The sequence below is a fragment of the Callorhinchus milii genome, unplaced genomic scaffold, assembly GCF_018977255.1.
Source record: "Callorhinchus milii isolate IMCB2004 unplaced genomic scaffold, IMCB_Cmil_1.0 Scaffold5, whole genome shotgun sequence".
NCBI lineage: Eukaryota > Metazoa > Chordata > Chondrichthyes > Chimaeriformes > Callorhinchidae > Callorhinchus > Callorhinchus milii.
The window spans coordinates 26,135,530-26,162,671 of NW_024704746.1; the positions used below are offsets into that span (position 1 = coordinate 26,135,530).

General features: G+C 41.5%; 1 protein-coding gene across 1 annotated transcript; it reads right to left on the minus strand.

Moving 5' to 3' along the window:
• Positions 1-584: 584 nt before the first annotated feature.
• Positions 585-25,108, minus strand: nudt4 (nudix hydrolase 4). The gene is given in 5 exon segments (NM_001292611.1): positions 585-1,059; positions 3,666-3,750; positions 4,337-4,381; positions 7,464-7,574; positions 24,609-25,108. Coding segments are annotated over 5 exon segments (531 nt in total). The 5' UTR covers positions 24,708-25,108; the 3' UTR covers positions 585-868.
• Between the last annotated feature and the right edge of the window lie 2,034 nt (positions 25,109-27,142).

Here is a 27,142-nt window from a genome sequence, read left to right on the forward strand (position 1 = left end):
GAAGTGATCCATTTGACTTTCCTGGAGTTTCTCCTGTCCAACTTTCTTTCAGAGTTCTGTTGATTTTTTTTTGGTCAGCCGGGTGTCTGGCGCATGTGGAAACCCATCACCATGCTTAAGAGTCTGCAAACCAAGCTGAGATTTCCATGCATCCATGAAATTCCAGCGAAGATTATTGGAATGGAATGCACTCTCTCTCCCCTCCTGGAGGGACACATCCTGTTTACCTAATTCCGAAGAATATTAGGCGCAGGTTGGCAAGAGCCAAGGTTTGGGGGGAGCCCAGAGTGTGCGTTGGGGTGACTGCCGCAGTCTTAACAAGCTAAAACCGTGTAATTTGCCATTGATTTTGCTTTCCCGCTGCTTATCCAGCTAGGTCCACCCCACCCATTAGGGCTTTGGCTTGCAGGGTTAACAGGAGCTGAGGGGGATGACTCCCTGCCGCCAGTTGTTGGCAGGAGTTCAGCCAACAAGTGGAAAGTATTTACTGGATACTCACATTACCTTTGGAAAATATAAATGCAGAAAGCCAAATATTTTCAGAACAACTGTGGCGTGCTATGAATGATGAAACAAACAGCATTAAATACACCCTTTTATACAATGTAGTCTTAACACATTTAGTAGCCAGTAAGGCATATTTAACAAAATAATGTTAAAATAAATCAGTGTATGGCTTTGGTTTTCAATACTATTTTACATCATAAAATGTTTCATATCAACACTGCAAGTATTCATGCAAAAGTATTTATACATATACAATCTATATTAGAATCTAGACTAGAATATACACATTCTGCTTCCGAAAGCAAAATGTCCTTTCCTAATTGATTGCAAATGAGCAGAAAGGCCACATGCGAATGTCCGTTCATCTGAGATCAGACGACATCCCTGAAGTTTGGGCAGAGGTCACGTACAAAGTCTTGTCGTCTGTGATCGAGTTGCCGTTACTATTTGAACAGTCCAGTTTCAGCTTTTGCAAGTACTGAGCGTGTACTGGCTTATGATATTGCAGTACCTTGATAGCATCCTCCACTTTAAACCATTCCCTTTTTCTGCCTGAAGGGAGAGGAGGGGGAAAGAGTATAAAAACCATGAGAAACAAAGTTGATTAACACCAACAATAAGGAATATTTAGTGTGCCAAAGATACGTCTAGGTTTATTTAATTAATGAAATAATAATTTGGTCCCTCAATCTCCGGCTGTTTGTGGGACGCTGCTGTGCGCAATTGGCTGCTGTGTTTCGTTCACAAAATATACAGTCAATTCACTTTACAGTATATTCTGTGAATAACTTTTGAGACGTCTCAATGATGTGAGGTGGTTCAAATAGTATTGGGGATGGTGGAGAAGAATGCTGACAAGGAGATTTGGCAACAGCAATTTGGGCAGGTCACAAGTACATTTGAACTAATGGATCAGATCACCTGCTGTCTCCTTTGACAATACCCTTTGGGTAAATTTCCTTACTCCACACGCCTGATAATAATCCCTCAAGAAAAGAAAACAATAATAAATTGGTCACTTCAATCCACAACTCTTTGTGGGACGCTGCTGTGGGCAATTGGCTTTCGCACTTCACCCACAGATATACAGTCAATTCACTTTACAGTATATTCTGTGAAGCACTTTGAGACATCTAGAAAATGTGAAAAGTGCTATACCAAATGCAAGGATTATTATTATTTTAATATTACACTGTGTGTATAAAGCACTTTGTCCAAATTTAATGCTATGACATTCTAGAAATGTTAAAGGGATGGACCGTATATTTTTGACAACTGAATCTGATAGAGGTAAAGGGAAAAATAATGTGTTTATGAACTGTAATCAAGGTCGTCTTGATATTGTTACCAAGTGTTGATTACTCCTAGAGGAGGAATTAGAGGATAATTCACTGGAAAGAGCAAGTGTGATTAGGCATTACCTGAAATATTGACCAGGCTCAACTCTAAAAGCTTGACAGTCATTGCGATTGCTGTGAGTGCAGGAAAGTAATAATCCTCGCATTTGATATAATCCCTTTCAAGTTGGGAAGACGTCTCAAATGGTTTCATAGGATTTACTGTAAAATGCAGCGACTGCACTCTGTGTAGCCAAGTCACACGCAGCAAAGTCCCACATGATCTCTCAGCTAAGACTGAAAACTTATCAGGGTTTGGCAGCCAAGACAATTATCAAACATTGAGGATGAGCATATTTTCCAGATTAATAAATCTACAATAATAATATCTGCATTTGATATAACACTATCATGTTGTTGAGACACCTCAAAGCGCTTCACAGAATAGATTGTGAATGAATTTACTGCATTTTGTGGGTGAAACGTGGCAGCCAATTGTGCACAGCAGCGTCCTACAAACAGCCGAGGTATGAGTGACCAAATTATTGATTTATTTTTNAAGGAATTATTATCCCCGGAAAATGATCCGCTAATCGACTAACAACTGGGTTCCTTCTTACTGCTGGTAAACAGAGGCACATGGAGTAAGGATGCCAAAGGTTTGGCCCTGCTCGGGAATCGAACCTGGCAAGCACTCTAACCATTACATTACGGGACTCCAGTAGTCTAAATTAAATGACACTCATCTAGACTGAGAATCTTTCTAGGAGTTGGAGGGAGGAGAAGAGAAAGAAAAAGCTAGAAATTCCTAACTGGTCTTGGGAGTATGACTTTTTTCATGCTTCAGACAAATACACTATCATAGCTAGGATGGGAGCAAGAGTCAAACTATCTATTTTGGTCACCCAAAGGCTCGGGGTCAGGCTCTGCCAATGTCACGTGCTTCAGGATACTACCCCGTGTGAAAGGCGCGATATGAATGCCAGTTGTTGTTGAGTACACAGAGGTTGATCGCTCTATTAAAGGGAAATTCCCACTGGAAATTGCATTAGCTGTTGGTTAAAACCGCCAAGTACTGCCCCTATGGTTAGCCACTTTATAAATATGATCCTTACTATAGATTCCTGTTCTAGCAGCTGGGAGAGCACCTGAGCTGTCTATCAATTAAGACCCAAATGGCAATATAATAATAATTGCATTTGATATAGCGCCTTATCACGTCTTCAAGAAGTCTCAAAGCGCTTATACTTAAATTGGTCATTTTCAATCCACGACTGCTTGTGGGACGCTGCTGTGCGCAATTGGCTGTCGAGTTTCGCCCACAAATAAACAGTCAATTCACTTTACAGTATATTCTGTGAAGCGCTTTGAGATGTCTAGGAGACGTGAAAAACGCTCTATCAAATGCAAAGATTATTATTATAAAGTTAATTGATTGTATATTTTGTGGGCAAAACACAGCAGCCAATTGCTCACAGCAGGGTCCCTGGATTGAAGCGACAAATTTTCAACAAAAAAAATTTCACTGAGTTATTACCCCCAGAAAAGCGATCGGCCAATCAACTGGTAACCGGGTTCCTACTTTCTGCAAGGTAAACAGAGGCGTGTGGAGTAAGAAAACTTGTGCAACATTTCGTCCTGCTGGGAATCAAACCCAGGTCTCTCACTTGCGAGGCGAGTGCTCTAACCACTGAGGTACAGGACTCCACAATGTCTAGTCGGTTTGTTAGGAAACAGTCCAGAATGGTTGTCTGTAAAATGTAGTGAAGCCAGGTTGCTGCCAATTGCGTAAACAGATTATTTACACAATAATAAGCTTACCAATATTAACCGAATCTTCCCAATCTTCCAAAATTTCTGTGACTGTGAGTACATACACATATGTTCTGTGTTTTCTCTCTTGGTTCTACATGAAAAGAAGGAGATTCCAATGAACCTTCATAAAAAAAAATTGTTATCTGTTTGACATACATGTTCTTGGGAGACTCCTACATTGCTGACATGAATCTGCCCCAAGCCATCAAATGCCTATAACTCTTCTCTCCCCACAGAAGCTGGTGACCTAGTTCACACGTGGACTTGCTAGATACTCGCCTGATTAATAGAGGTTCAACTTATCTCAATAGCAAAAGACATTCCATGGAAAAATGATGGAAGCATCAGCTATGAAACCACTTAGTTAGCTTCAAGGAGAAAATCAACCAATGTTACAGAAACAATCCCATAAGGACAGCTGCAAAATTGTCTCATTCCCCATATATAAGTACTTGGAATCACATTTATCTTCTAATGTTTTGTATAATTTCTTCATAAACATAGTAATATTAGAACTGAACTCCAAAACAAACACTTTAAGACAATCTGAATAAACAAACGCTGGTCGCCCACGTTTCACAATGAATGTCCACAATTAATTTATGTTTTGGTTTATACAGATGATATTTCACAATAAAATTCAATCTACATATTTAAATATGACCAACAGGACTCACCTCAAATATCCCAAGCAATCTTCCCAACTTCCCTTTGACACCCGCCTGAAAGTAAAAAAACCAAACAATGCATTATCCATATTCTATGATATTTGAAAGGAATCAGTTTTCAGTTAAGATGGCCAGCAATTTTCACAAAATAAGAACATAAGAATTTGCTGGCGAAAGACCACCAAGATGCATCCAATTTGCCTTCCACCATCCTGGCAGTTGCTTGTGTCCCAAACTATATACTGTATCCTGAGATATTATTTCCTAACAGGAATACACTGTAATACTTTTCTATGGTTGATAAATTTAATTAAAAACAAATATTCCTTCAAATCTCCATGTGAAAGATACTGTACAACACTTCTGATACTTAATAATAATCCTTGCATTTGATACAGCGCTTTTCTTCTCGATGTCTCAAAGCGCTTCACAGAATAAACTGTAAAGTGAATTGACCGTATATTTGTGGGCGAAACGCGGCAGCCAATTGCGTACAGCAGCGTCCCCACAAACAGTCGTGGTTTGAAAATGACCAATTTATTATTGTTTTTTGGAGGAACTATTATTAGTTAATATTATTATTTTAGTCTGAAGCAAAATCAAAACTATCAAAATAAAGCAATTGCTGAATATTGTATTACTAGTTGTTCAAGCACACCTTTACCCAAGTTGCTGTCAACACACTGACATAATAATAATACTTACATTTAATAAAGTTTGGAAATAGTTTCTCTGTAGCTACCTTATCAAATCTTTTATTATTTTAAACACCCCAATCAGATAAAGCACCGATTTAAAAAGCAAATCTAAAATTGTTTTCCGAGGGAATTATGATCACAGGCATTTATTTAGATTTGACAAATTCCCCAATCTATCCAGTAAACTGACAGGTCTTATTTTGAGACATCAGCATTAGTACTTGGCACCTCTCCAGACAATTCAAATGAGACTGGGAACACAGTCTGCACTAAATCGTGGCAGCCACCCGCATACAACATTAATCAGTACAGTGTGCTCGTGAACCCATTCACATTGTTGTTGATCTATCTTCACACACAACAAAAGGAATTGTGCATAGCATCACAAAGTGGATAGGTTGTTTTATTCAAAGACTAAAAAGGTGTGAAATCTGAAGAATTGTGTTAATGGTCATCATCACTCATTTTAACTATTTCACAATGTGACAATTTTGACTGGTTCTCGTGTATAGTACAATTGGCTGCCGCGTTTCACCCACAAAATACAGTCAATTCACTTTACAGTACATTCTGTGAAGCACTTTGAGACTCAACAACGTGATAAGATGCTTTATCAAATGCAAGGATTATTATTATAAGTGCACAACTCAAAACCTTTAGGCAGTTTTTATGAATTGTAAATATGCAGATGAAGTTCACGCAACTATTACTTTTATGATATATTTGTCTGTACAAAATCTTATTTTTGAAATCTGTTTTGTCAACTGAACACCTTTGATTATCAGACAACTAAAACACATAAAACACTGTATTGTGTAAACATGTTTGCGTAATATACTGAACAAGTTCCTATTTTGTTGCATTTATTTTATTTTGATATAAAGAAACCATTGAGCAGTTCTGAAGTGCAAAGGTTAGAGCACTCGCCTCGCAAGAGGGAGTACCCGGGTTTGATTCCGGAGCAAGGCAAAACATTAGGTAAATTTCCCTACTCCACACAGTTGTTTACCTAGCACTTTCTTGGGGGTAATAATCCCTTCAAAAAAAATATGGTCACTCAATCTACGACTGTTTGTGGTACGCAGCTGTGCGCAATTGGCTGCCGCCTTTTGCACACAAAATAAAGTCAATTCACTTTACCGTATATTCTGTGAAGCTCTGTGAGATGTCTCAAAGACATGATTAGGCACTATCAAATGCAAGGATTATTATTATTATTAATAACCTCAATGGCTATCATTCAAACAGGTTCAGCAGTACGCATTTATAGATTCCAAATGTCAGACCGGCAGAGACATGGTGGCACTTGGCTCAGTTGTTTAATTTCAAACTAAATCATTTAGTTTAGGCCGCTGACAAACATTTTTTTCAAAATCATTGCAGTAATTTAGTAAATTATGTCGTTATGTTAACATAATCTGTGGAATCTCTGTAAACCCTAAACCTTATCTTTAGATATTCCTTTAAGTCTTTCAGAATTTCAAAGCTTTGCACTGTATAGGAAATCTGATGCTGAATGACTCAAAAGGTCAGTCGTTACTTAAGCAGCGACATCACTTGGTGTGGGCAGTCGGGGTGGGTGGAGGAGAGAAGAGAGAGGGGGAAAGTGCAATCTCGTCCTTTAACATAATGAGCATTTCAAGAATGATGCAACGCAGCATGTGTGAGAAGTGTAAAGGCCATGAGATGGTTATGCAATGTCATCATTTCATGACTTTAAGTAAAGGCTTCGTCCTTCTTTGAAGCTAAGTAATTGCAAACACTACAATATATTGATTAAAAACAAAAAGGAACAAAAGGTTTCAAAGGCCCCAAACAAATTCCTGCCAAGTCTGAAGTCTCAACCATTCTTGCTGGCACAGCAACTGAAGGCAAGAAAAACAATAGAGAAGTCTCAGAAAGGTGTCCTATTGGAAAAATTATTTTGTGGTACTTAAAGCCAAGTCAGATTTCCCATAGCAAGCACTCCGGGTCAGTACCCAGCGTGAAGGGTGCCATATATATAAAAAAAGCAAGCTGTTGTTGATGTTCAGTGAGCGACTGGTTACAAAGGTCAAGTTGAGCCTTTCTTGTGGAAATATTTCCTCCCTTCCATTAATAACAAAAACAACTTGTGTTCACCTTGCGCCCTTCAGGCAGGCTAGCACCCCAGAGCACTTGACTGGGTTTATATCATTTTTTAAAAAATGTTACAGTGAATATTTTTTTCCTTGACCATTTTAAGTGAATTTTGAGAAACAAAATGTGAACAGCAGTGTCCCACAAACCACATTTTTCATTTTTTAAATTATTTTGGGGGGTGTGGAGGGATGATTAGAATTCTAATTCTTAATTAAAAATCTAAAATTAAAAATGAGCTTAAAGTGCAAAGAAAACTGAAAAAAAGAAAAGACACGGCTAATATCTGACACGGAATACGTAAAGGGACAATCCAACACCTCTTCATAAACCTCTCTGACGGCTGCACCACCTGGCTCCTCCTCGGGCTCCATTCCTCCCCCTGGTACAATCCACTGGTCTGGGTGACGACTGCTACTCACTAAGAGCACCTGAGAGGGGAAAAGAAAGTACAAGTCAACACACTCATTCATCTATGATATGGGCGCACAGAATAGGTTATACTGAACCTGGACAAGGTGAAACCAAGAAAAAGAATCAAAAAGGTGTTTCAGTTCTCACATTGTTGAGACGGCTCAAAGTGTTTCACAGAATATACAGCAAAGTGAACTGACTGTATTTTGGGAGAACTGCGGCAGCCAATTGCGCACAGTTAATAGTATTCGCCTGAGTCTGAATGTTCAAGCCCCGCCATAGGAATTGTGCCTATTACCTAGGCCAGCGGTGACCTACCTTTATGGTTGACCAACAAAATAAACATTCTTGATTGAATATTTCTTGACTTATTCCATATATTCATAAGCAAGCACAATGATAGGCTTCAGCCCAAAGTATACAAAAGCATGAGCCCAGCTCACACCCCAACACCTACAGCCCGCAAGCTTTCAGTGTGATGTTTTCACAGATTAAAGATCACAGTGAAAGATAACTACTGTAAAGTTAATACGAGGAGTCCACAGGGAGCTGAGAAAGATCTGCACAAAGCATACAAATCACTCTGCAGGGAATAGGTAAATGGGAGGTCCAATTGGAGTTTACATTTTTAACACCTGTTAAAATAGCCTCCCGTGAAATAGTGCTACAATAAAATAAACAGAATCTGTTGGCCACAAGTCCTTGTTTGGTTACCTCGGCTGTAAGAGGTGAGAAATTTAGAGTGGGGGTAACGGAGAAATGATTAAGTTTACAATGCTACAATGCAGGACACCTGCATTCAGTTTGTAGCTACAACTTGACACTTAGGTCTACAGTAATAAGATACCATTGTCCATTCCTCAAAGAGTGCCTTTGTCACTGAGCTGTTTTGCCCGTCAGCCGGGTGTCTGACGAGGAAACCTGTCACCGTTGCTTAAGAGAATCCAAACCAAGCTGAGGTTTCTATGCATCCCACCTACACATGGAAATCCCAGAGAGAGACTGTTGGACTGGAATGCGCTCTCTCTCTCTCTCTCCCTCCCGGAGGGACACATCCTGTTTACCTAATTCCAGAGAGTATTAGGCACAGGTTGGCAAGAGCCAAGGCTTGGGGGAAGCCCAGACTGTGCGTTGGGGTAACTGCTGGAGTCTAACCAGATCAAACCACACAGCTTGCCGTTGAGAGCGCTGTCTGGCCAAGCTTTCTTTTACACATCAAGCAACAGGAGTGAATCAAGTCAACTTGCAATATTTAACTTGACTAAACAGAAATAGAATACAACCTATAGTACAGCAGTATTCATTTCACCAGCTGTGCCATAGTACTGCAGCGTCATAAGATGCACAAAAATAGGACAACCACTCCAGGCAGCAGCAGCCTTTTCTATCGACGGTTACTGAGGAATGGTATGCGTGGAAACAGGACTTTGCCCTGAATAGTAATTGGTAGCTTTAATTTATTTCAAATCACAGGTTTCATTTAATCACTGGTTTCCATCTACAAATATTTCTTCTGCAATTTAAAAGAATACACAAGTGGTTTCTATGGTTCTAAGTGGCCGCAGTAATAAAAATAGTCCTTGCAAGAACACTTGAGTTCTGACAAAGGGTCGGGGACCCGAAATGTTGACTCACTTTCCTTTCTCCATAGATGCGGCCTGACCTGCTGAGTGTTCCCGGCCACTTCTGTTTTTGTTTCATATTTCTGTAGTATTTTGCATTTTGTTTATAATAATCCTTGCAACTGATATAGTGCCTTATCACGTTGTTATTTTGTGGGCAAAACACAGCAGTTAATTGCGCACAGCATTATCCCACAACCACCCATGGACTGAGTGACCAAATTATTATTATTATTTATTTTATCAGTAGGTTAGTAAATGATCTTTTCCAGGTAACAGCAAGAAATGGTTGCCTGAAGCTGCTTCCCATAGGATCCTGGCGGCCTTTGGAAAATTTCTTCAAAATTCTAGAAAAACAAACAATTCACAAACGCATTCCATTACAGGTGAGAGTTACAGCTGAATCCTAATTTGTAGCATATTTGCAAAACCTTCTGTGAACACACAACAGAAAACATCCCATCAAAGAGTTCTGTCCGTGATAGAGATTACATGCTCAAAAGGGAATTTTTGATTTAAGAATAACAATAATAATCCTTGCATTTGACACAGCATCTTATCACATACTTGAGACACTTCAAAATATACTGCTAAGTGAATTGACTGTATATTCTTTGATGAAATGCGGCAGCCAATTGCTCACAACAATGTCCCACAAACCGTTGTGGATTGAGTGAACAAATTATTATTATTTATTTGAAGGGATTATTACCCTGGGGGAGCGATCTGCCAATCGTCTAATTAATCTCTTAATGTGCTGCTCTGCAATATTGGGAACAACTATCGACAAGGGAGACAGCTCTTATTTATAATGCAAATAAAAAGGGCAGGAGTCATTCTCTAATTCCTACTCTGGACAAACAGTTCTGAATCGAGCTTCCTTTACTTCTTATTACTGAAACAGCTGCATAGCAGGGTCCAGGTCAGGGAAAGGAATGGCTAGTGCCTATCCGCACTCAAGACAAACACTGGAAACGCCAGACTGATTTTACCTTCTGTAGCCCGCGGAACCAACCGCACATTGTTATTTCAGTGAATTCAAATAGGGATTCTGATCTGGGGGCGAGATCAGGTTCAAAGGAATTGTATTGTTACTGAGTCTCTACTTATTAATACCCAAATACTTTAGGAATATGGATCTCGTATGCATGTATCTAATATCTGCCATATCATAAACCTTCTGTATACCCTGTCTGAATGCCGAGAGCAGAAATGGTCATTCAGCGGACAGAATTTTACTGGTGAAATGCAATTTCTGACGGTTGAAACTTGACCGTCTTCATACCAGTCAACTTTTGCTTTTGATCTTTATCAACCCACAGAAAGTCCCTTTGAACCAATGTTTTAGGACCATTTTATGTTAAGATGACCTTCAACGGCTATTCCCAAAGTTCAAGACTTCTACAATAAATCTAAACTGCTTATAGAGTAAGAAAACCTAGGCATCAAGCCCATACTTTTGAGCCAACAATGAACTCTTGTAATACATGAATACAATAGTAATCTCATTTCAAACTTGTGTCTAGTGTATATAGTACACTCCTACCCCAGTTTGTGATACACTAATACAAATCCAAACTAGGCGGAATGAACATAATCTAGACATCTAATTTTGTCCCGGCAATTATTTACAACAGCAAAGCTCTAAACTGGTAATTAGCAATCTCGCTGACAACGTATTTCTTCCACCATGTCCTCTGATGACTATTTACAGAGAAACTTCCTCTCCCTACTTGTTCTGTCTATTAATGTGTGCAGTTCCATTTTGACTCAAATGGAGACTCTCCATACTTAACTTTGTTTTTTGCTCAAAGTTTTTAAATTCACATCGAAATTTTAGTACAGAACAGATGAGAGGTGAAATGAGAATAGAGAGCTCAGGCTATTGTGAAGGAGCTGTGGATTGGCTCTGTCAGCCCAGAGCGTCTTGAAGGCATGTCCAGTTAAAGCAATTGACAGGGAAGGTAATAGATTAGTGGAGTTCAGACTACATGTAAATGCACATTATTGGCAATTAGAATAATGCCAAGGCAACATACTTGGAATACCAATGAGGAAGTGGACTATGGAAGCAGAAAGTAATTTCAATGGCCTTCCTACTGCAGAAAAGCTGACTGAGGCAATTCCAAGCGAAGTTTGTAGAGTAGCCCATAGAACGTAGAAGATTCCTAATGAGTCCATGACTGAATTATGGCTTGAAACTTTATAGCAGACAAGGACACCCAATACTAATACCCGTAGCATGTTCATGGCTATCTAGTTTCCTGTGAGAAAAACATACTAGTTGTGATAAACTTGATAGTTCACCCTGACATTTTCTCTCAAACACAGCACAGTTCTTTCTCCAGATCATCCACTCAACACAAATTCTGTGTTTTGCTTAGGATTCCCTTCTTCATTTAACTTTCATTTCAACTTAAGGAGTCCTGTAGAGTACTGGTTAGAGCACTCACCCTAATTATCACCCTATTATTTCCAGGGTTAATATTTCCTTCAAAACAAAAATAAATTTAAAAAAATTAATGATTTGGTCACCCAATCCATGACTGTTTGTGGGACGCTGCTGTGTGCAATTGGCTGCCATCTTTCGCCCACAAAATATAGTCACTTCACAGTATATTCGATGAAGTGCTTTGTGAAGATGTGATAAGGTGCAATATCAACTGCAAGGATTATTATTAATAACTCAAAACTTTAGAATGTAAAAAAATATTCCTAATCAATGCTAGGGAACTGAGAAAAAGGCCGGACATTTGATCCTGTATTTAGCCACATCCCCAGCCTTTGGTGTAATTATTTTGATTACAAAAATAAAGTGCTAATTAATTACAAAAATACATATGTAAAAGTCACTAAATATAGGTTCATTTATGCCCCTAGATAGAAACCTAGCTTAAATAGGAACAGAACATCTTCATGTGGAAAGGATGCAGAAAGGATGTTATGAGTGGAGAGGATGTATAGAGCATCTCAAAATAAGCAGAAGCCTTGAGATCATTGCTATTTTTTTAATATATATTGGAATGAGAGATTTCTACACACCACTCTCTACTTTTATGAATATAACTTTGTGAGGTGTGAGGTGCCACAAGCAGCCAGCCCAAATCACCGGCAGGAATTGGAAGAAGAGAGCAGTCACTGAGGGCTGGGATTCTTCCAACTCGGCTCCTGGTAACCCTGGAACTCAAAAGCCCTGGTGGGTAGGGTATTCCCAGCTTTACAAGCAGGGGGAAGCTTGCCAGACAATGCAATGGCAAGCTGTGCATTTTTAGTTGGTCAAACTCCAAGCAGTAAACCCTCCCCATGACACACAGTTTAGGGCCCACAAGCCTTGGTTCTTACCAACCTATACCTAATATTTTCTGGGATTAGGTGATCACGATGCAATCCTCCAGGGAGATAATGCACACATTCTATTTCAAACTAGATGAAATTTCCATACACATGTGGAACTCTCAAATGTTCAGCAAACATGGTGATTGAGTTCCATGCGTGTCAGGTACCCAGCTCACCAAACAAAAGACAGGCCTGAGGAGAATGACCAATTTATCTGGTGGATTGCTGGCCAGGACCCCAGTAGAACCTCTCAATTTACATTCACACTGAAATAAGGAATTAATTATACATTAACCCACTGTATACACATCTTAAAACTATGGCAGAGATAACGAGAGAGTGCTTCTTTCAAGTCTAAGTTGACAATTTAGCACAAATATAGTATTTTACGCAACACCAACTACAAAAAAAAATTATCTTCCCCCTAGGAACACCTGCCACTGTATTAAACAGAACATCAGACAATGCCTGTGGTGATGCAGTATTTATTGCTGTCCATGTGTTATTTATTGGTTGGTTTTGCTTTGTTTAAATTGGATATCAATGTGACATCTGCTGGACCTTCAAGGAAAGTATTCAAACAGTCAAATATAGAAGAAAGAAATGCAGAACTAACTTTGAACTTAAAAAGGGTACTTTTGAAAGGCAACCGTTACTTTTTAAAAGAAAGTACATTTTCCCTTTACTTCAGTGCCTCGCATAGTCAAAATGGAGGTCTGAGTTTGTGGCCAATTTGAACCACAAAGTCAGATCCTGCAGTTCATTTAAATTTAAGGGTTTCAAAGTTTCGGGGGCCAGTGGCTCAAAGCACAGCCACCAATGGTGGAGCAGAGCGTACGAGGGACAAGTATACCCACTTTACGGTATATTCTGTGAAGCGCTTTGAGACGTCTCAATGACTGATAAGACTCTATATCAAATGCAAGGATTATTATTTTTCTTTTTAAACAATTGTTTTTGTACACCGTGACTGGTACTGAACAAGGCAAAATAAAAAAAAGCTTTTAAAACATTTTGAAGTTATTTCCATGACAAGGATAGATATTTTCACTGCATAATGAACTATTTTTAGTTCCCTGCACCACACAATTCTTTAGCTGTGACGTGGAAGGTTGAGCAAACAATCTGGTCTCGGATCTCTACCATACAATCCAAATGTAACATGAGAGCGAACATAAACCAACAATAATATTGTCAGATATGTTGAGGCAACGGGGCAAGACCCACAGGGTTAGAGTTGTGAAGGGAATGTTTAAGGCAGACATCAAGAGTACATTTGTACACAGAGTGTGTTCAACAGCTGGAATTGGTTACCAGGAAGGTTGGTCAAAGTCAGGCACTGCTTTCTTCAATATGAAAGATTTACTTGATGCTGTAATAGGAAAATGTAATAGTCTGGAAGTAACAAAATGATATAGAACGTCTTAGGCGTTTATACAATTTATAATAAGAGTTTTACCGTAGTCTTGTTTGAACTTTTTTTTACGATTACAGTAATTACTTTAAGAAAAAATGCAAAATATCAGATGATGGGACCAAGTATTACAGCAGAGTTTTTTTTAATATATAGAAAAGCTAATTGTTATGCTTCCTCAGGTCTCACCGCAAACCACTGTGGTAAGTGTACTGCAAAAAGAATTTTTGGAGTTCAATCTCCTAAACAAATTCTGTTGATTTAATCTTGATATAGTACTGTTTGGATGGAGTTTTCACTGACAGATGTCTTTCACTTTGGGGTCCAAAGGTGGTGCTAATTATAAAACAGTGATATACAAAAGGTGTAAAGTACAATTCTTGATTTGCTTCTTCTGTTTAATCATTAAACAGAGTCACCGTATACAATAGCAGTTGCAGTAACACACCAATAAATTAAAATCTTCCCACCTTTAATATTTTGGGTTGATCAGCTGGGTGTCTGACACGTGCTAAAACCCATCACCAACCTTAAAAACATTCAAACAAGGGAGTCTCACATATGCATACCACCCGGTAATGGACATTTCCCCTCATCTGGATTGGAGGGTGAACTCTCTCTCTTTACTAATATTACTGTGGTCATTGTTCTTCCCCAGTTAACAACATGCAGGCCAGCTACCTACTTTGTATGCCCTGGCTTTATTGAAAACAATACTTTTGAACCATTTTTGTCAGGACCTCGATGGTGACATTACGCAATCACTTCTTGATTGTTAAATTCACTACAAGACTGTTAAATTTGCCATCAAAATATACAGTCAATCCACTTTACAATCTATTCTGCGAAGCACTTTGAGACGTCTCAATGACATGGTAAGGCGCTATATCAAATGCAAGGATTATTCAAATGCAAGGATTAAATTGGAAATGCACAAAAAAACAATATCTTGCCCGTCCTGAAAATCCACATATTTTTGCTCAAAATAATATTTGCATGAAAAGTATTATTTAAGTAAAAGTAAGTACTGTCATTTTTGCAGTATAATTAATTTGCTGTTATAGTGAATATGGTGACTAAATGTAAAACACCAATAGCAATAGAAGCTATAAGCATTCATTCACAAAACACAGCCCCAATGGCTCAGCATCAAGCTCTATTAAGCACTCACCGTCCTTAAGATATGTAAACCAAATGAAAAGGAATGTAATCAATGACCTCAGGGCATTCCTCATGCAGCTATCAGTTCTAGATAGAACCGCCCTCTGAACCAAGTATTGGGAGACAGCAACATTTTTTCTCTTCATTTAAAACCCAAGAATGACAATTCCTTTCAAGTGGTGATTGTATGGATTTCTGATATCTCTCTGGTTTGAATGGTCTTCACTTTATCCATGCTGTTTTTTTCAGATAACCAATGCATCCGTCCAGAAGGGCACCCGCCCAAGAACAGGAAAGATTTTTAAAACTTCTACAGGGTTTACGAGAAAATCTCACAAGCGCAACCCCTTTAGGTATGATTATTGCAAAACAATTAAATAGGAAATAAAAAAGAACTGAGAAAAGGTCATCGACCTGAAATGCTGACCCACTTTCCTCTCTCCATAGATGCTGCCTGACCTACTGAGTGTTCCCAGCCACTTCTGTTCATTCCAAATTTCCATCATCTACAGTATTTTGCCTTTTGTTTATTAATTAAATAGGAAAGCTATTCTGTAAAACTGGATTAGCAGTAAAGTACAAAATGTCACCGTATAATCCGTTGACAGTTAATTAGTTTTAAATGGTGGGGTAGATTCTGCTAGATGTCTTCAAGCACGGCTAGAGGATTCATCAAACTTGCCTTTCCTGTTGCATTTCCATGAAAAATGCTCTCCCTATAATAAAAGTAATCCTTGCATTTGATATAGCGTCTTCCCACATCTTCGAGACGTCTCAAAGCACATCACAGAAGATACTGTAAAATGAATGGACTGTATATTTTGTGGGCAAAATGTGGCAGCCAATTGGACACAGCAGCGTCCTACAAACAGCTGTGGATTGAGTGACCAAATTATTATTTTTACAATTGTATCTTGGAAGGGATTATTACCCCCGGAAAGAGATCCATCAATTGACTAGCAACCTGGTTTCTACTTACTACTAGTAAACAGGCGTGTGTGGTTTGCCTAATGTTTCACCTTGCCTGGGAATCAAACCTGGGTCCCGTCGTTTGTGGGGCGAGTGCTCAAACCCACATGCTACAGGACGCCACAATACATAAAACAAATGTAGTTCTGATGAAGGTCCACGACCCTATTGTTCTCTTTCACAACTGATTGAACTACCAAGCTTTGCCAGTGTATGCGAGTATGTTTTGTTCCAACATTTGTAGTTTTCTTTTTGTTTAAAAAAAGTAGGAATTTTCCACTCTACAAATTCAAGCAAAGGTAAGTTTCGATAAAATTCTGCAACATTTCTGAATAGGATTTATTTTGAAATCACAACACATTAATATGTAAAGGTTTCCCTGAACTCGTTTGACTTTAAGAACTAGGGAAAAAATTTAAACCCCACAAAATATACAGTCACTACACTTTACAGTATATTCCTTGAAGTGTTTTGAGACGTCTTGCAGATGTGATAAGGCGCTATATCAATTATTATGACAACTGTAGCATGTCATGTCATAAAGTCTTACTCATACACCAGTTAAAGCATACACTTTATAGTTCTACATCCATTCCTGCAGATACATTTTCAACCACTCCACTTATCAATGCTGTTGTACAAATAGCTCAAAATAAATCAAAGCCTTAATAAACTCCACAGATTAGTTATTTCAGAAACCTGATCTAATCAGCATTGTAGCCTCCTAAACTAATGAACGCAAAAAATATTGAGATTTTAGGAATGGGGCAAAGAACAGAAGAAAAATCAGATATTTTGGTCATATTGAATATTTCAAAGTACAAAGGTAGCAACTGTGAAAAATATATTTTACTCCCAAACAGGGAAAAGTGCTAACTTTGAACAATTTTGACAAACCTTTACTCAAGATCTCTCAAGCAAAATATAGCCAATATGAAATCATTCTTTCAGAACAATAAACTATGCTACCATTATATTTAGAATACAGAACAGGGACATAAGTGAACATCAAAGATGTAATACATCAGTTCACAGACATCAAATATTGCATTCACACCAGTCCCTTCCTGTTTTATAGTACTATAGCCTACTATTAATCCTACAATATCTAAATTAAAGACATTTGAAGGCTCTCATTGATAGATCTACTATTTATAGATCTGTGACTTTTCCCTCATTGCCTTGGGCAAGGTCTGGCACTGCACATCCAAACTGGTGAAAATCTTCTGATCTCCACAATTTATGCTCATGATTATACAGTTTACCCTCAAATCACTTTTCCTGGATTTTTTTCTGTGAATTCAGGGAACCGCAAGAGTTATGTTTTCTTTCCCACTCTATTCCTTTTCCAAAAATCATAAATCACCCATTATACAACCCCTTGGATGTACAACCCTATAGGCAGATGATTGTTAGGTCAGGTTATTAAGGGATATGGAGCAAAGGCGAGTAATTGGAGTTGAGGTACAGATCAGCCACGATTTCACAGAATGTCGGAACAGGCTCGAGGGGCTGAATGGCCTCCTCCTGCTCCTATGTTCCAAGGAGAAACCAGGTAAAGCTGCCAGACATTCAGACACAGTTCAGTCTTCTCCATTGGGATTTAGGAATAAGGGTAGTCATTAAAAGCGCCAAGTTTCTGGTTCTGTGCATTACACCACCAACATGCCAACTACTGAAACAGACCATATCATCAAGTTAAATACGGGACGGCAACAATGACTACCCACATGCATAGAGTGAAAAACAGAATGAAAGGCATTTCAAAAATTAAAGTGAAACCTGCTCTTAGAGTGACACTTAATGAGCAGGGCCCACACTGGACTAACCCTCTTCATGCAGCAGAGGCTTAGGCTAAACACAGCATTGAACAGTGCTGTTACTAAAAGCACAGAATTCAGAAAATTTGTACTTATACCTAAATAAAATTTGTATTTCAGTCCAAACCACATTGGGCAACTTTTAATGAGAAATCCAAAAGCACCATTACCCAGGTTTTAAAACTGGTAAGTTTACAGACAAACGTGGAGGTTTTATCTCTGGAATTTTAAACAATGTCCACTTTACCCAGTCTTAGCTGCATTTCTCATTGTGCAGAAAGCATTTGTGCAGAAACATCTAGCTTTAACCACTGGGAAACTGGAGATATTAACCATTAGGGTCAGACTGTATTTGAATGCTTCATCGACCACATAATACTGTACTCTAGAACTTCACTTATCAAAGGGAAAGACTTGACAGAAAGCCACCTTAACGCCTCAGAATACAGAACATAAACCAAGGAGACTGATTTATCCATTTCCCCCCATTATAAATCAGCTCTACAATACCCCTGTGTGAGCTATATAACATACACTTCAGTGACTAAAACAAACCGACAGTTAATCCATTCCCATTCTAAAGTTCCTTACTGACTCTCAGCCTCCTCTGTAACCATTACAGCACCTCTGAAGACAAAAAAACATAATCTAAACAGTGTAACATCGGGCATTTGCACAATTTTCTTGTATAACTCTTGAAATTCTCGGCACCACACGCTTTAGCAAAGTTGTCAAGGCCTCGGAGAGGGTGCAAAGGCGACTTACAAGAATGCTTCCAGAGATGGGAGACTTCAGTTATGTAGAGAGAGGAGACTAGAGAAGCTGGGATTGTTCTTAGATTAGTGAAGGTTGAGAGGAGATTTAATAGAGGTGTTCAAAATTATGAGGAGTTTCGATAAGGAGAAACTCTTTCCACTGGCAGGTGGGTCGGTAACTAGAGGACACAGAAATAAGATAATTGGCAAAAGAACCAGAAGGGAGGCAAGGAGAATTTTTTTCTTAACTCAGTGAGCTGTTACAACCTGGAATGCACCGCCTGAAAAGGTGGTGGAAATCGATTCAATAATAACTTTCAAAAGGGTATCCAATCGGTACTTGAAAAGGAAAAATTTGTGGGGCTATGGGGAAAGAATGGGGTCGGGGGGGACTAGTTGGTAGCTCTTTCAAAGAGCCAGCACAGACACAATGAACCGAATGGCCTCCTTCTGTGCTGCAAGATTATATGTTGAGATTATCATGTCTGCATCTCCGTGTAAAAAGTCAGAGCGTGTGGTACATTGAGTTCCCTCTTGAACCGGCACGAGAACCCAACCCTATTCTGGTGGGTAAATGTCTGCCCTCCCGGACCACGTATTTGAAATGGAGAAATCACTATTTCTCGCTGAAGTATCAACTGGCTTACAGGAAATCTGGCTTCCTTCCTATCACAATAATTTCTCACGTCCTTACGTGGCCCCCCAGCAACACTCAGTGTCAAGTTCATGATTATATGTTCTTTGTTGCGATCTCAAGCTGCAGCTGGCAATGGCATTCCACCAACAAGGGAGATGGCAGTGGCTTTGGGACTGGACGAGGTGGATGCATCTACTTAACTCGTAATAATAATCCTTGCGTTTGATACAGCGCCTGATCAGGTTGTTGAGAAGTCTCAAAGCACTTTAGAGAATATACTGTAATATGGACTATTTTTGGGGCGAAACCCAGCAGCCAATTGTTCACAGAAATCCTACAAACAGTCACGGATTGAGTGACCAAATTATTATTGTTAAAAATAAAATATTTTTATATTTTTATATTATTATTTTTATTCAAGGGCCATAGCTTCCATTATAAGTTATGGTAACTTCATCTGAACAACAACAAGATTACACGGGTACAGCGCCTTTCACGGCGGGAGGACATCCCAAGGCGCTGGACAGTGACAGCATTTCAGACCCGAGCTGGGGTCGGAAGGGGAAGAGGCTGATGGCATGGTCGAAGAGGAGGGTTTTGAGGCGGGACTTAAAGGAGGCTAAGGAGGGGGCGAGGCGGAGTGACGGGGGCATGGAATTCCAGAGGTTGGGGGCAGAGTGAACAAGTACATAATTCAGATAAAAGTAAACTAAATGTGAATTCCTTGACTGTATGCTGCCTGCCTTCAACATTTCTAGTCAGCCTAACACATTACCGATGATTTTAAACTTTAACCTACAACACCCAACAAGTTTACTCACCGAGCCACTATCAGATTGGGCAAATTCATTTTAAGTGGTAGCACTATCGGGTTTTGATGTGATATACTCTTATACGTAAACCTTTGGACTTGCAAACTGATGGAAAACTCTTGAATCAATCTAAACCTATCTCTTTCTTACAAATTGCTTGAAGGTGAGGTGAAAGAGGAAGGTCTTGAGAAGGGCTTTGAAGGAGGCAAGGGAAGAAGCATGGTGGAGGGATTCCGGGATGGAGCTCCAGAGGGTGGGGCTAGAAAAGCTGAAGGCCTGACCCCCAATGGTGGGTCAGGCAGGGAGGGGGGCATGGACTAGACCAGTGCCTACCAAGGGGAAGGAGCAGACAGGTTGGAATGGTGTTAATAGGTCACAGAGGTAGGGAGAAACAAGGCCGTGGAGCGCCTTTAAGGCAAAGATTTTAAACTGAATTCTCTGGGGGACGGGGAGCCAGTGGGTGTGGGCAAGGGTGGTAGTGTCACAGAGCCTGGTACAGAAGAAGGCATGAGCTGCCGAGTGCTGAATAATCTGCAGCTTGTGGAGGGAAGAGTTGGGATGTCCAGCGACAGGGAGTTAGCTTAGTCAGCACACTGCCAGCACTGCATTGCCTTATCAATCTAGACTACACAAGCTCCAAATCCCAACATAGGGCTGGAACCCGTGGCCTTCTGATTCAGAGGCAAGAGTGCTACCATGTGAGCCTGGCTGACACACAAGATATACAGGAGTAATCATAGCATACAAGTCCCAGTAAAATTCTTAGCTTTTTGGTGTAAACTATATTTAACTCAGTAAATTTTACTGAAAATTATGATGGTTGATGTGTACAACCATCTGTTTATTCTGTTCTTATCTTATCCCATAGAACATTGTTGTGTCATATTTGTATGATCTCTCGTGTTTGAAAAACTTAATTTAAAACGGTTTTATCCATCGACAGTTGGGCCTTCAGCTTTTCCATCCCCAACCTCTGGAACTTCATCCCAATAAAATATACAGTCAATTCAGTTTACAGTGTATCCTATAAAGTGCTCTGAGGCATCTCAACATCGTTATAAGGTGCTATATCAAATGCAAGGATTATTATTATTTATCCAAACTGAAACACCTTTTTGGAAAGGTGAACATTCAGACCGAGGCGAATACGATAAACTATTGGCTGCCGCATTTTGTCCCAAAAATACACTTTGCTGTATATTCTGTGAAACGCTTTGAGGCGCTATATCAAATGCAAGGATTATTATTAATTATCCAAACAACTGAAACACCTCTTTGATATTTTTTCTTGGTTCCACCTTGTCCAGGTTCACTATAACCTATTCTATGCAACAACAACAAGATTACATGGGTATAGCGCCTTTCACGTCGGGAGGATTTCCCAAGGCGTTGGACAGTGTGCAGCATTTCAGAACCGAGTGGGGGTCAGAAGGGGAAGGGGGGGAAGGCGGGTGGCCGATGGCATTGTCGAAGAGGAGGGTCTTGAGAAGGGACTTGAAGGAGACTAAGGAGAGGGTGAGGCGGAGTGACTGGGGGATGGAATTCCAGAGGTCGGGGGCAGAGTGTCTGAAGGCTCTCCCGCCAATGGTGGGGCGGGTGGGTCGGGGGACGTGGAGCAGTCGGAGCGGCTGAGCGAAGTGAACGGGTGGGTTGGTAGAGGGTTAGGAGGTCACAGAGGTAGGGTGGGGCGAGGCCATGGAGGGCTTTGTAGGTGAGTACCAGGATCTTGAACTGGATCCTCTGAAGGATAGGGAGCCAATGGAGTCGGGCGAGAGTGGGGAGATGGGGTCACGGAGTTTGGTGCGGGAGAGGACACGGGCTGCAGAGTTCTGGATTATCTGCAGCTGTGGAGGGAGGAGTTGGGAAGGCGGACAAGCAGTTTACATAGTCGAGTCTGGAGGTGATGAAGGCATGAACAAGAGTTTCAGCGCCTGAGGGGTGAGGTAGTGGCGGAGTCGGGCGATGTTACAGAGGTGAGGGAAGGCAGAGCGGGTCATGGCTTGAATGTGGGGAAGAAGTGACAGTTGAGGGTCGAACAAAACACCGAGGTTCCTGCTGGCGGTGAGTTGAAGTGTGCAACCATGGAGGGTGATGCTCCCAGAGCCTGAGTTACTGAGGCGCTGGCGCGCGCCAACCGGGAGGGCCTCAGACTTGTTCACATTCAACTGTAGGAAATTTGTCCTCATCCAGGACTTGACTGTGCACTCATATCATATGAATGAGTGTGTGGACTTGTATTTTCTTATTATTATCCCAGAACCCATCTGCCTCACCCTCAATGCCCCACAATTGGTGGCTAACCTTTCACTCTCTTGATTATGCTCTTTGATCCATGTTAAATCCATGTTAAATCACACTGCTTCGCCCCCTCTCCCCTCTATTGGTCTTTTAAAGCCACCTAAAAATCTACCTCTGATCCCTGTGTACACTCACCTGCCTACTCAGTACCATCTCTGTGAAGCACTATGAAACATTACTTGATATGAAAGGCACCATATAAATACAAGCACAGTAAAAGGCAACAGTTGGGAGCCCATAAAATTCCAACCTGCCTTACAACAGGCAGCTCTCATTTGCGTTGGCTCGTCAGCACTTCACTATCAAGACGTCATAAATCACACGCCAATGCACATCCACCCAGATAACTAGCCAGGTCCGTCCAGCAACATCTGCCAACAGCTTCTCCTGCTCACACCATGTGTGGAGTCCCTCAATGCTCCTTGCCATATCTACATGTTCCCACTCGGCAATGTCATCCACAGGCACGGGGTGAACTCCCACATGCATGTGGATGACACCCAACTCTATCTCTCTGCCCCTGCCCTCGATTCCAGGACCACTGCTGTCCTGACTGATTGCCTTGTTGAAGATCAATACTGTCCTGGATGAGAGCTAACTTTCTCCAGTTGAATGTCGACAAGACAGAGGCTCTCCTGCTTGGCTACCATCTCCACACCTCAGACGCTGATAGCAATCTACATAGACTGTAAATTCCAATGTACTTGTGACCTTCTAAAACCCTAACAACCCGTTCCCTCTGCTCAGCAAGCACCCTCCTGTTTTGTATCCCCCATCCTGCTCACCCCATTATTCAGCTTTTCTGCCCCCACACTATGGAACTCCATCTCGGAGTCCCTTCGCCTCATCCCTTCCCCCTTCAAGGTCCAGCTCAAGACCTCAAAACCCTTTCCTGGTTACTAACATCAGCTATCAACCCTCAAAGCTGCATTGTTTACTGCTCTTTGCTCTTGCGTCCTGTTTACCTTATACAGCATCTATAGTTTACCTTATTCCCAAATGCTTATTTTCCTCTCTGGTTGTTATCATCTTACATTTGTTTAAAAATTGTCTCCTCCAAATCCAGCCTTGTATTTGATCTACTCTAACCCCGGCACTGTGTGTATATTCTCTACATGTAATCAATCATGTAACATATTCGACCACTCTAGTTTCAAACCTGATCTGGCGAATAAAAGTCAACAAAAGAAAACTTTTGACATGTTCGAACAAGACTCATCCCTTTTTCTTTTAAGTTAAAACAGTTTCAAGCCTCTCGTACAGAGTGCTTTGCAAACCCCGGTGATCCACATTGCAAGCAAACACCCTTCTGAGATGGAGAGAATATTAAGCCTCACTATTTGGTGGCCTGCGGGAAAATAAATTTTTAAAAATGTCACACGTGCACACAAAGCTGACTACTTTCTGTGATTCAAAAAAATCTCTCTGAACCACAACCAGCAGGAACTCGTCTGTCACTTAAATACTTCGCGGGCAAGGAATCCTGCAGCACGTAAAGACAAAATACAAAGTCTATTCACTTTGCAATCGTTGTGTGAAGCGCTTTGAGACGTCTTTATTATAAGACATTGGCAGATCAGTTTCACAAACTTAACACTCAACAGCTTAAGCTGCTGCTCCCAAGGATCGCAGCGTCTTTTACATCTAAAACATCATTGCCTAAAGCCGGAGCTTGAATGAGAGAGAGGGAGGGGGAGAAGAGGGAGAGGGGGGGAAAGAGAGAAAAGGGGGAACTTAAGAATTGCTAGAAGAAAGAAGACCAAGGTCCATTTAGTTCCCCATGTCATGTTCCAAACTGGAGAGAGGGAGGAGAGAGAAACAAGGGACACTGCAGGCAGCCCTGACCCAGGACCAGCCCGGGGTGGGGGGAGAGAAGCAGAGAGAGAGAGAATGAGGAAGGAGAGAGTGAGAGAAGAAGAAGAGAGAGAGAGGGAGAAGTAGAAGGGAGGGAGTGGGGGGGAATGAGGGGCAAAGAGGAGCGAGAGAAAGGGAGAATGAGAAGGGGAGAGGGAGGGAGAAGGAAGAGGAGGGGGGAAGCGGGGGAGGAGAGGGGGGGATGAGGGCGAGAGAGGAGGAGAGAGAGAGAGAGAGAGCAGACACTGCAGTCAGCCCTGACCCAGGACCAGCCCCGGGGGGGGGTGGTGACAGTGACCGGGAGAAGGTGCTGTGAGCGGGGCGGAGGGGCCTGGGCGGGCCGGGCCGGGGGGGCCGGGGGGGCCTCGCTTACCTCCTCCTCGCTCTCGTCCTTGAAGCACAGACACGCCGCGCGCTTCTTGAAGCCCTCACCGTCGTAGGTGCGCGTCTGGTTCTGCTTAATCTTCATCATCTGTGCTGTCAGGAGAGGAGGTGAGGGAGAGAGGCGGGAGAGGGAGAGGGGGGGGGGAGGGCTCAACCAAACCACAGCCTCTCAACCAACAGCACCGACACCAACCGACACCCTTCACCTCAGCCTCAGCCTCAGCTCAGGGCCGCCAACCGCCAACTCCGGATAAACTGCGCCAACAAGTTCAGCCGCGACCCGAGACACCGGCCATTGACTCGGCTCCTTCCTCCCTTTCCCCCTCTCTCACTCTCACTCTCTCTCTCCTTCCTTTCTCCGCCTCCTCCTCCCTTTGCTCCCTCGCTATTCTCGCCGCCGGCCGCGAGTGACCCTCTCTCCCGCTCCGCACTGCCGGCTTCTCCTATTTAAATGGAGCCGCATCTCTGCCCCCACGCCTCCGCCATCTTGTGCGCCGGCCGCCTCCTACTGGCTGCTCCCGCTCTGCGCAGGCGCGGGGAGGGCGGCGGCGCGCGGGGCACCCTGGGGGGTGTAGTCTCTCTCCGCCGCAGCGCATCCTGGGAAATGTAGTCCCACCCCCCCATCACCACCACCACCTCCACCACTACACCTGAGTGACTGTAATTATAATAATAATAATAATCCTTGCATTTGATATAGCGCTTTTCACGTCGGGAGGACGTCCCAAAGCGCTTCACAGAACACACTGTAAAGTGAATTGACTGTATATTTGTGGGCGAACGCGGCAGCCAATTGCGCACAGCAATGTCCCACAAACAGTCGTAGATTGAAAGTGACCAATTTATTATTGTTTGTTTGGAGAGATTATTATTAGGCTCTGTGTGGAGTAAGGAAACTTGCCCAAGGTTTGGCCCTCTGCCTGGAATTGAACTCAGGTCTCTCAGTTGCAAAGCGAGTGCTCTAACCACTGAGCTACAGGACTCCGACAGCGATATCAATGGACTCCGTCTGAAGACCCAGACAGCGATATCAATGGCCAAGCGGTGTGGGTTTAGCTGGTTGGACTCCAGCAGTTACCCCAACCCACACTCTGGGCTCCCCCCAAGCCTTGGCTCTCGCCAACCTGCGCCTAATACTCTCCGGAATTAGGGACGCAGGATGTGTCCCTTCAGGGAGAGAGAGAGAGAGACATTCCATTCCATTCCAACAATCTCTCTCTGGGATTTCCACGTGTCGATGGGATGGAAACCTCAGCTTGGTTTGAAGACTCTTAAGCACGATGATGGGCTTCCACGTGTGTCAGGTGCCCGACTGACCACAAATCCAGATGGGTGCCTCCCGCTCCCTCCATATATATTCTGTAGCACTCCCACCTAATGGTAGGGTGATCCTAGCCGGATAAGCGGTAGAAAGCTCGCCATACAGTACTCTCAATGGCAAGCTTTGTGGCTTTAGTCGGTTAAACTCCCGCAGTAACTTAATGCACACTCTCGGGTCCCCAAACCTTGGCTCTGACTAATTCAGACGACTAATATCTTCAGAATTAGATAAGCAAGGTGTGTCCCTCCAGGGAGACGGAGAGAGGGCACACTCCATTCCAGATCCAAGGGGATTTCCTTGTGTATGTAGTGCATATATTATGGAACTCTTAGTTTACTTTGGATACTCTTAAACTTGGTAATTGATTTCTGCACATTTCAGACATCCGGACCACCAAACAAACGATGCAGAAAAATCAAATTTTACTTTAAATCTAACTTAACTTTTATGTAAATTGTTTATGAGTTAAATAGTTGACTTTGTATAGAAAACATTAAAAGTAATTCCATTACTTTGTATTTGTTTAAAGATTATATATACTTTTCATAACAGATTTTTTTATTTTTTAAATGACAATTTAATTTTTAAAATATTTTAATCACACTTTTTTGATATGCAACTTTCAGGAATTGTCAGTACATATTTTTCTGACGCAACGTTCAGGAAAGGCGGGAACCATGACACATAAAAAAAAGTTGTCTTAGTTAAAAGTAAATACGAGTTACAGTATTATTTTCAAAGCTTAATTTAGTCAAAAATCCAAGCATATATAACAACTTGCACTTGCACAGCGCTTCTCACGCAGGGTAGCGTCGAAAGTTCTGGACAGTAAAGCTGGGGCGCGGTGACTGTAGGCACATTCGAAGAGGAAGGTCTTCAGGCGCGATCTGAAATTGGGGATGTCGGGAGCAAGGTGAAGGGATAGAGGAAGAGTGTTCCAGAGTTTCGGGGCAAAGTGGATGAATGCCCGGCCACAAATGGCGGAACAGAGGACACAAAGTTTATATATTCCAAAGAAACAGTGCAAAATGCAAGAAAGTCATCAAAAGGTATTTACTGCACAATTTCTCTTTACTCAGAGTTCTAACTTTCAGAAAATAAGCAGTTCTATTTTGTACCACAATTCATTCAAGCATAGACAAGCAACAATTTGACCTGAGGTCACGTACTGCTATGTAAATCACTTCTGAATCATTATCTGC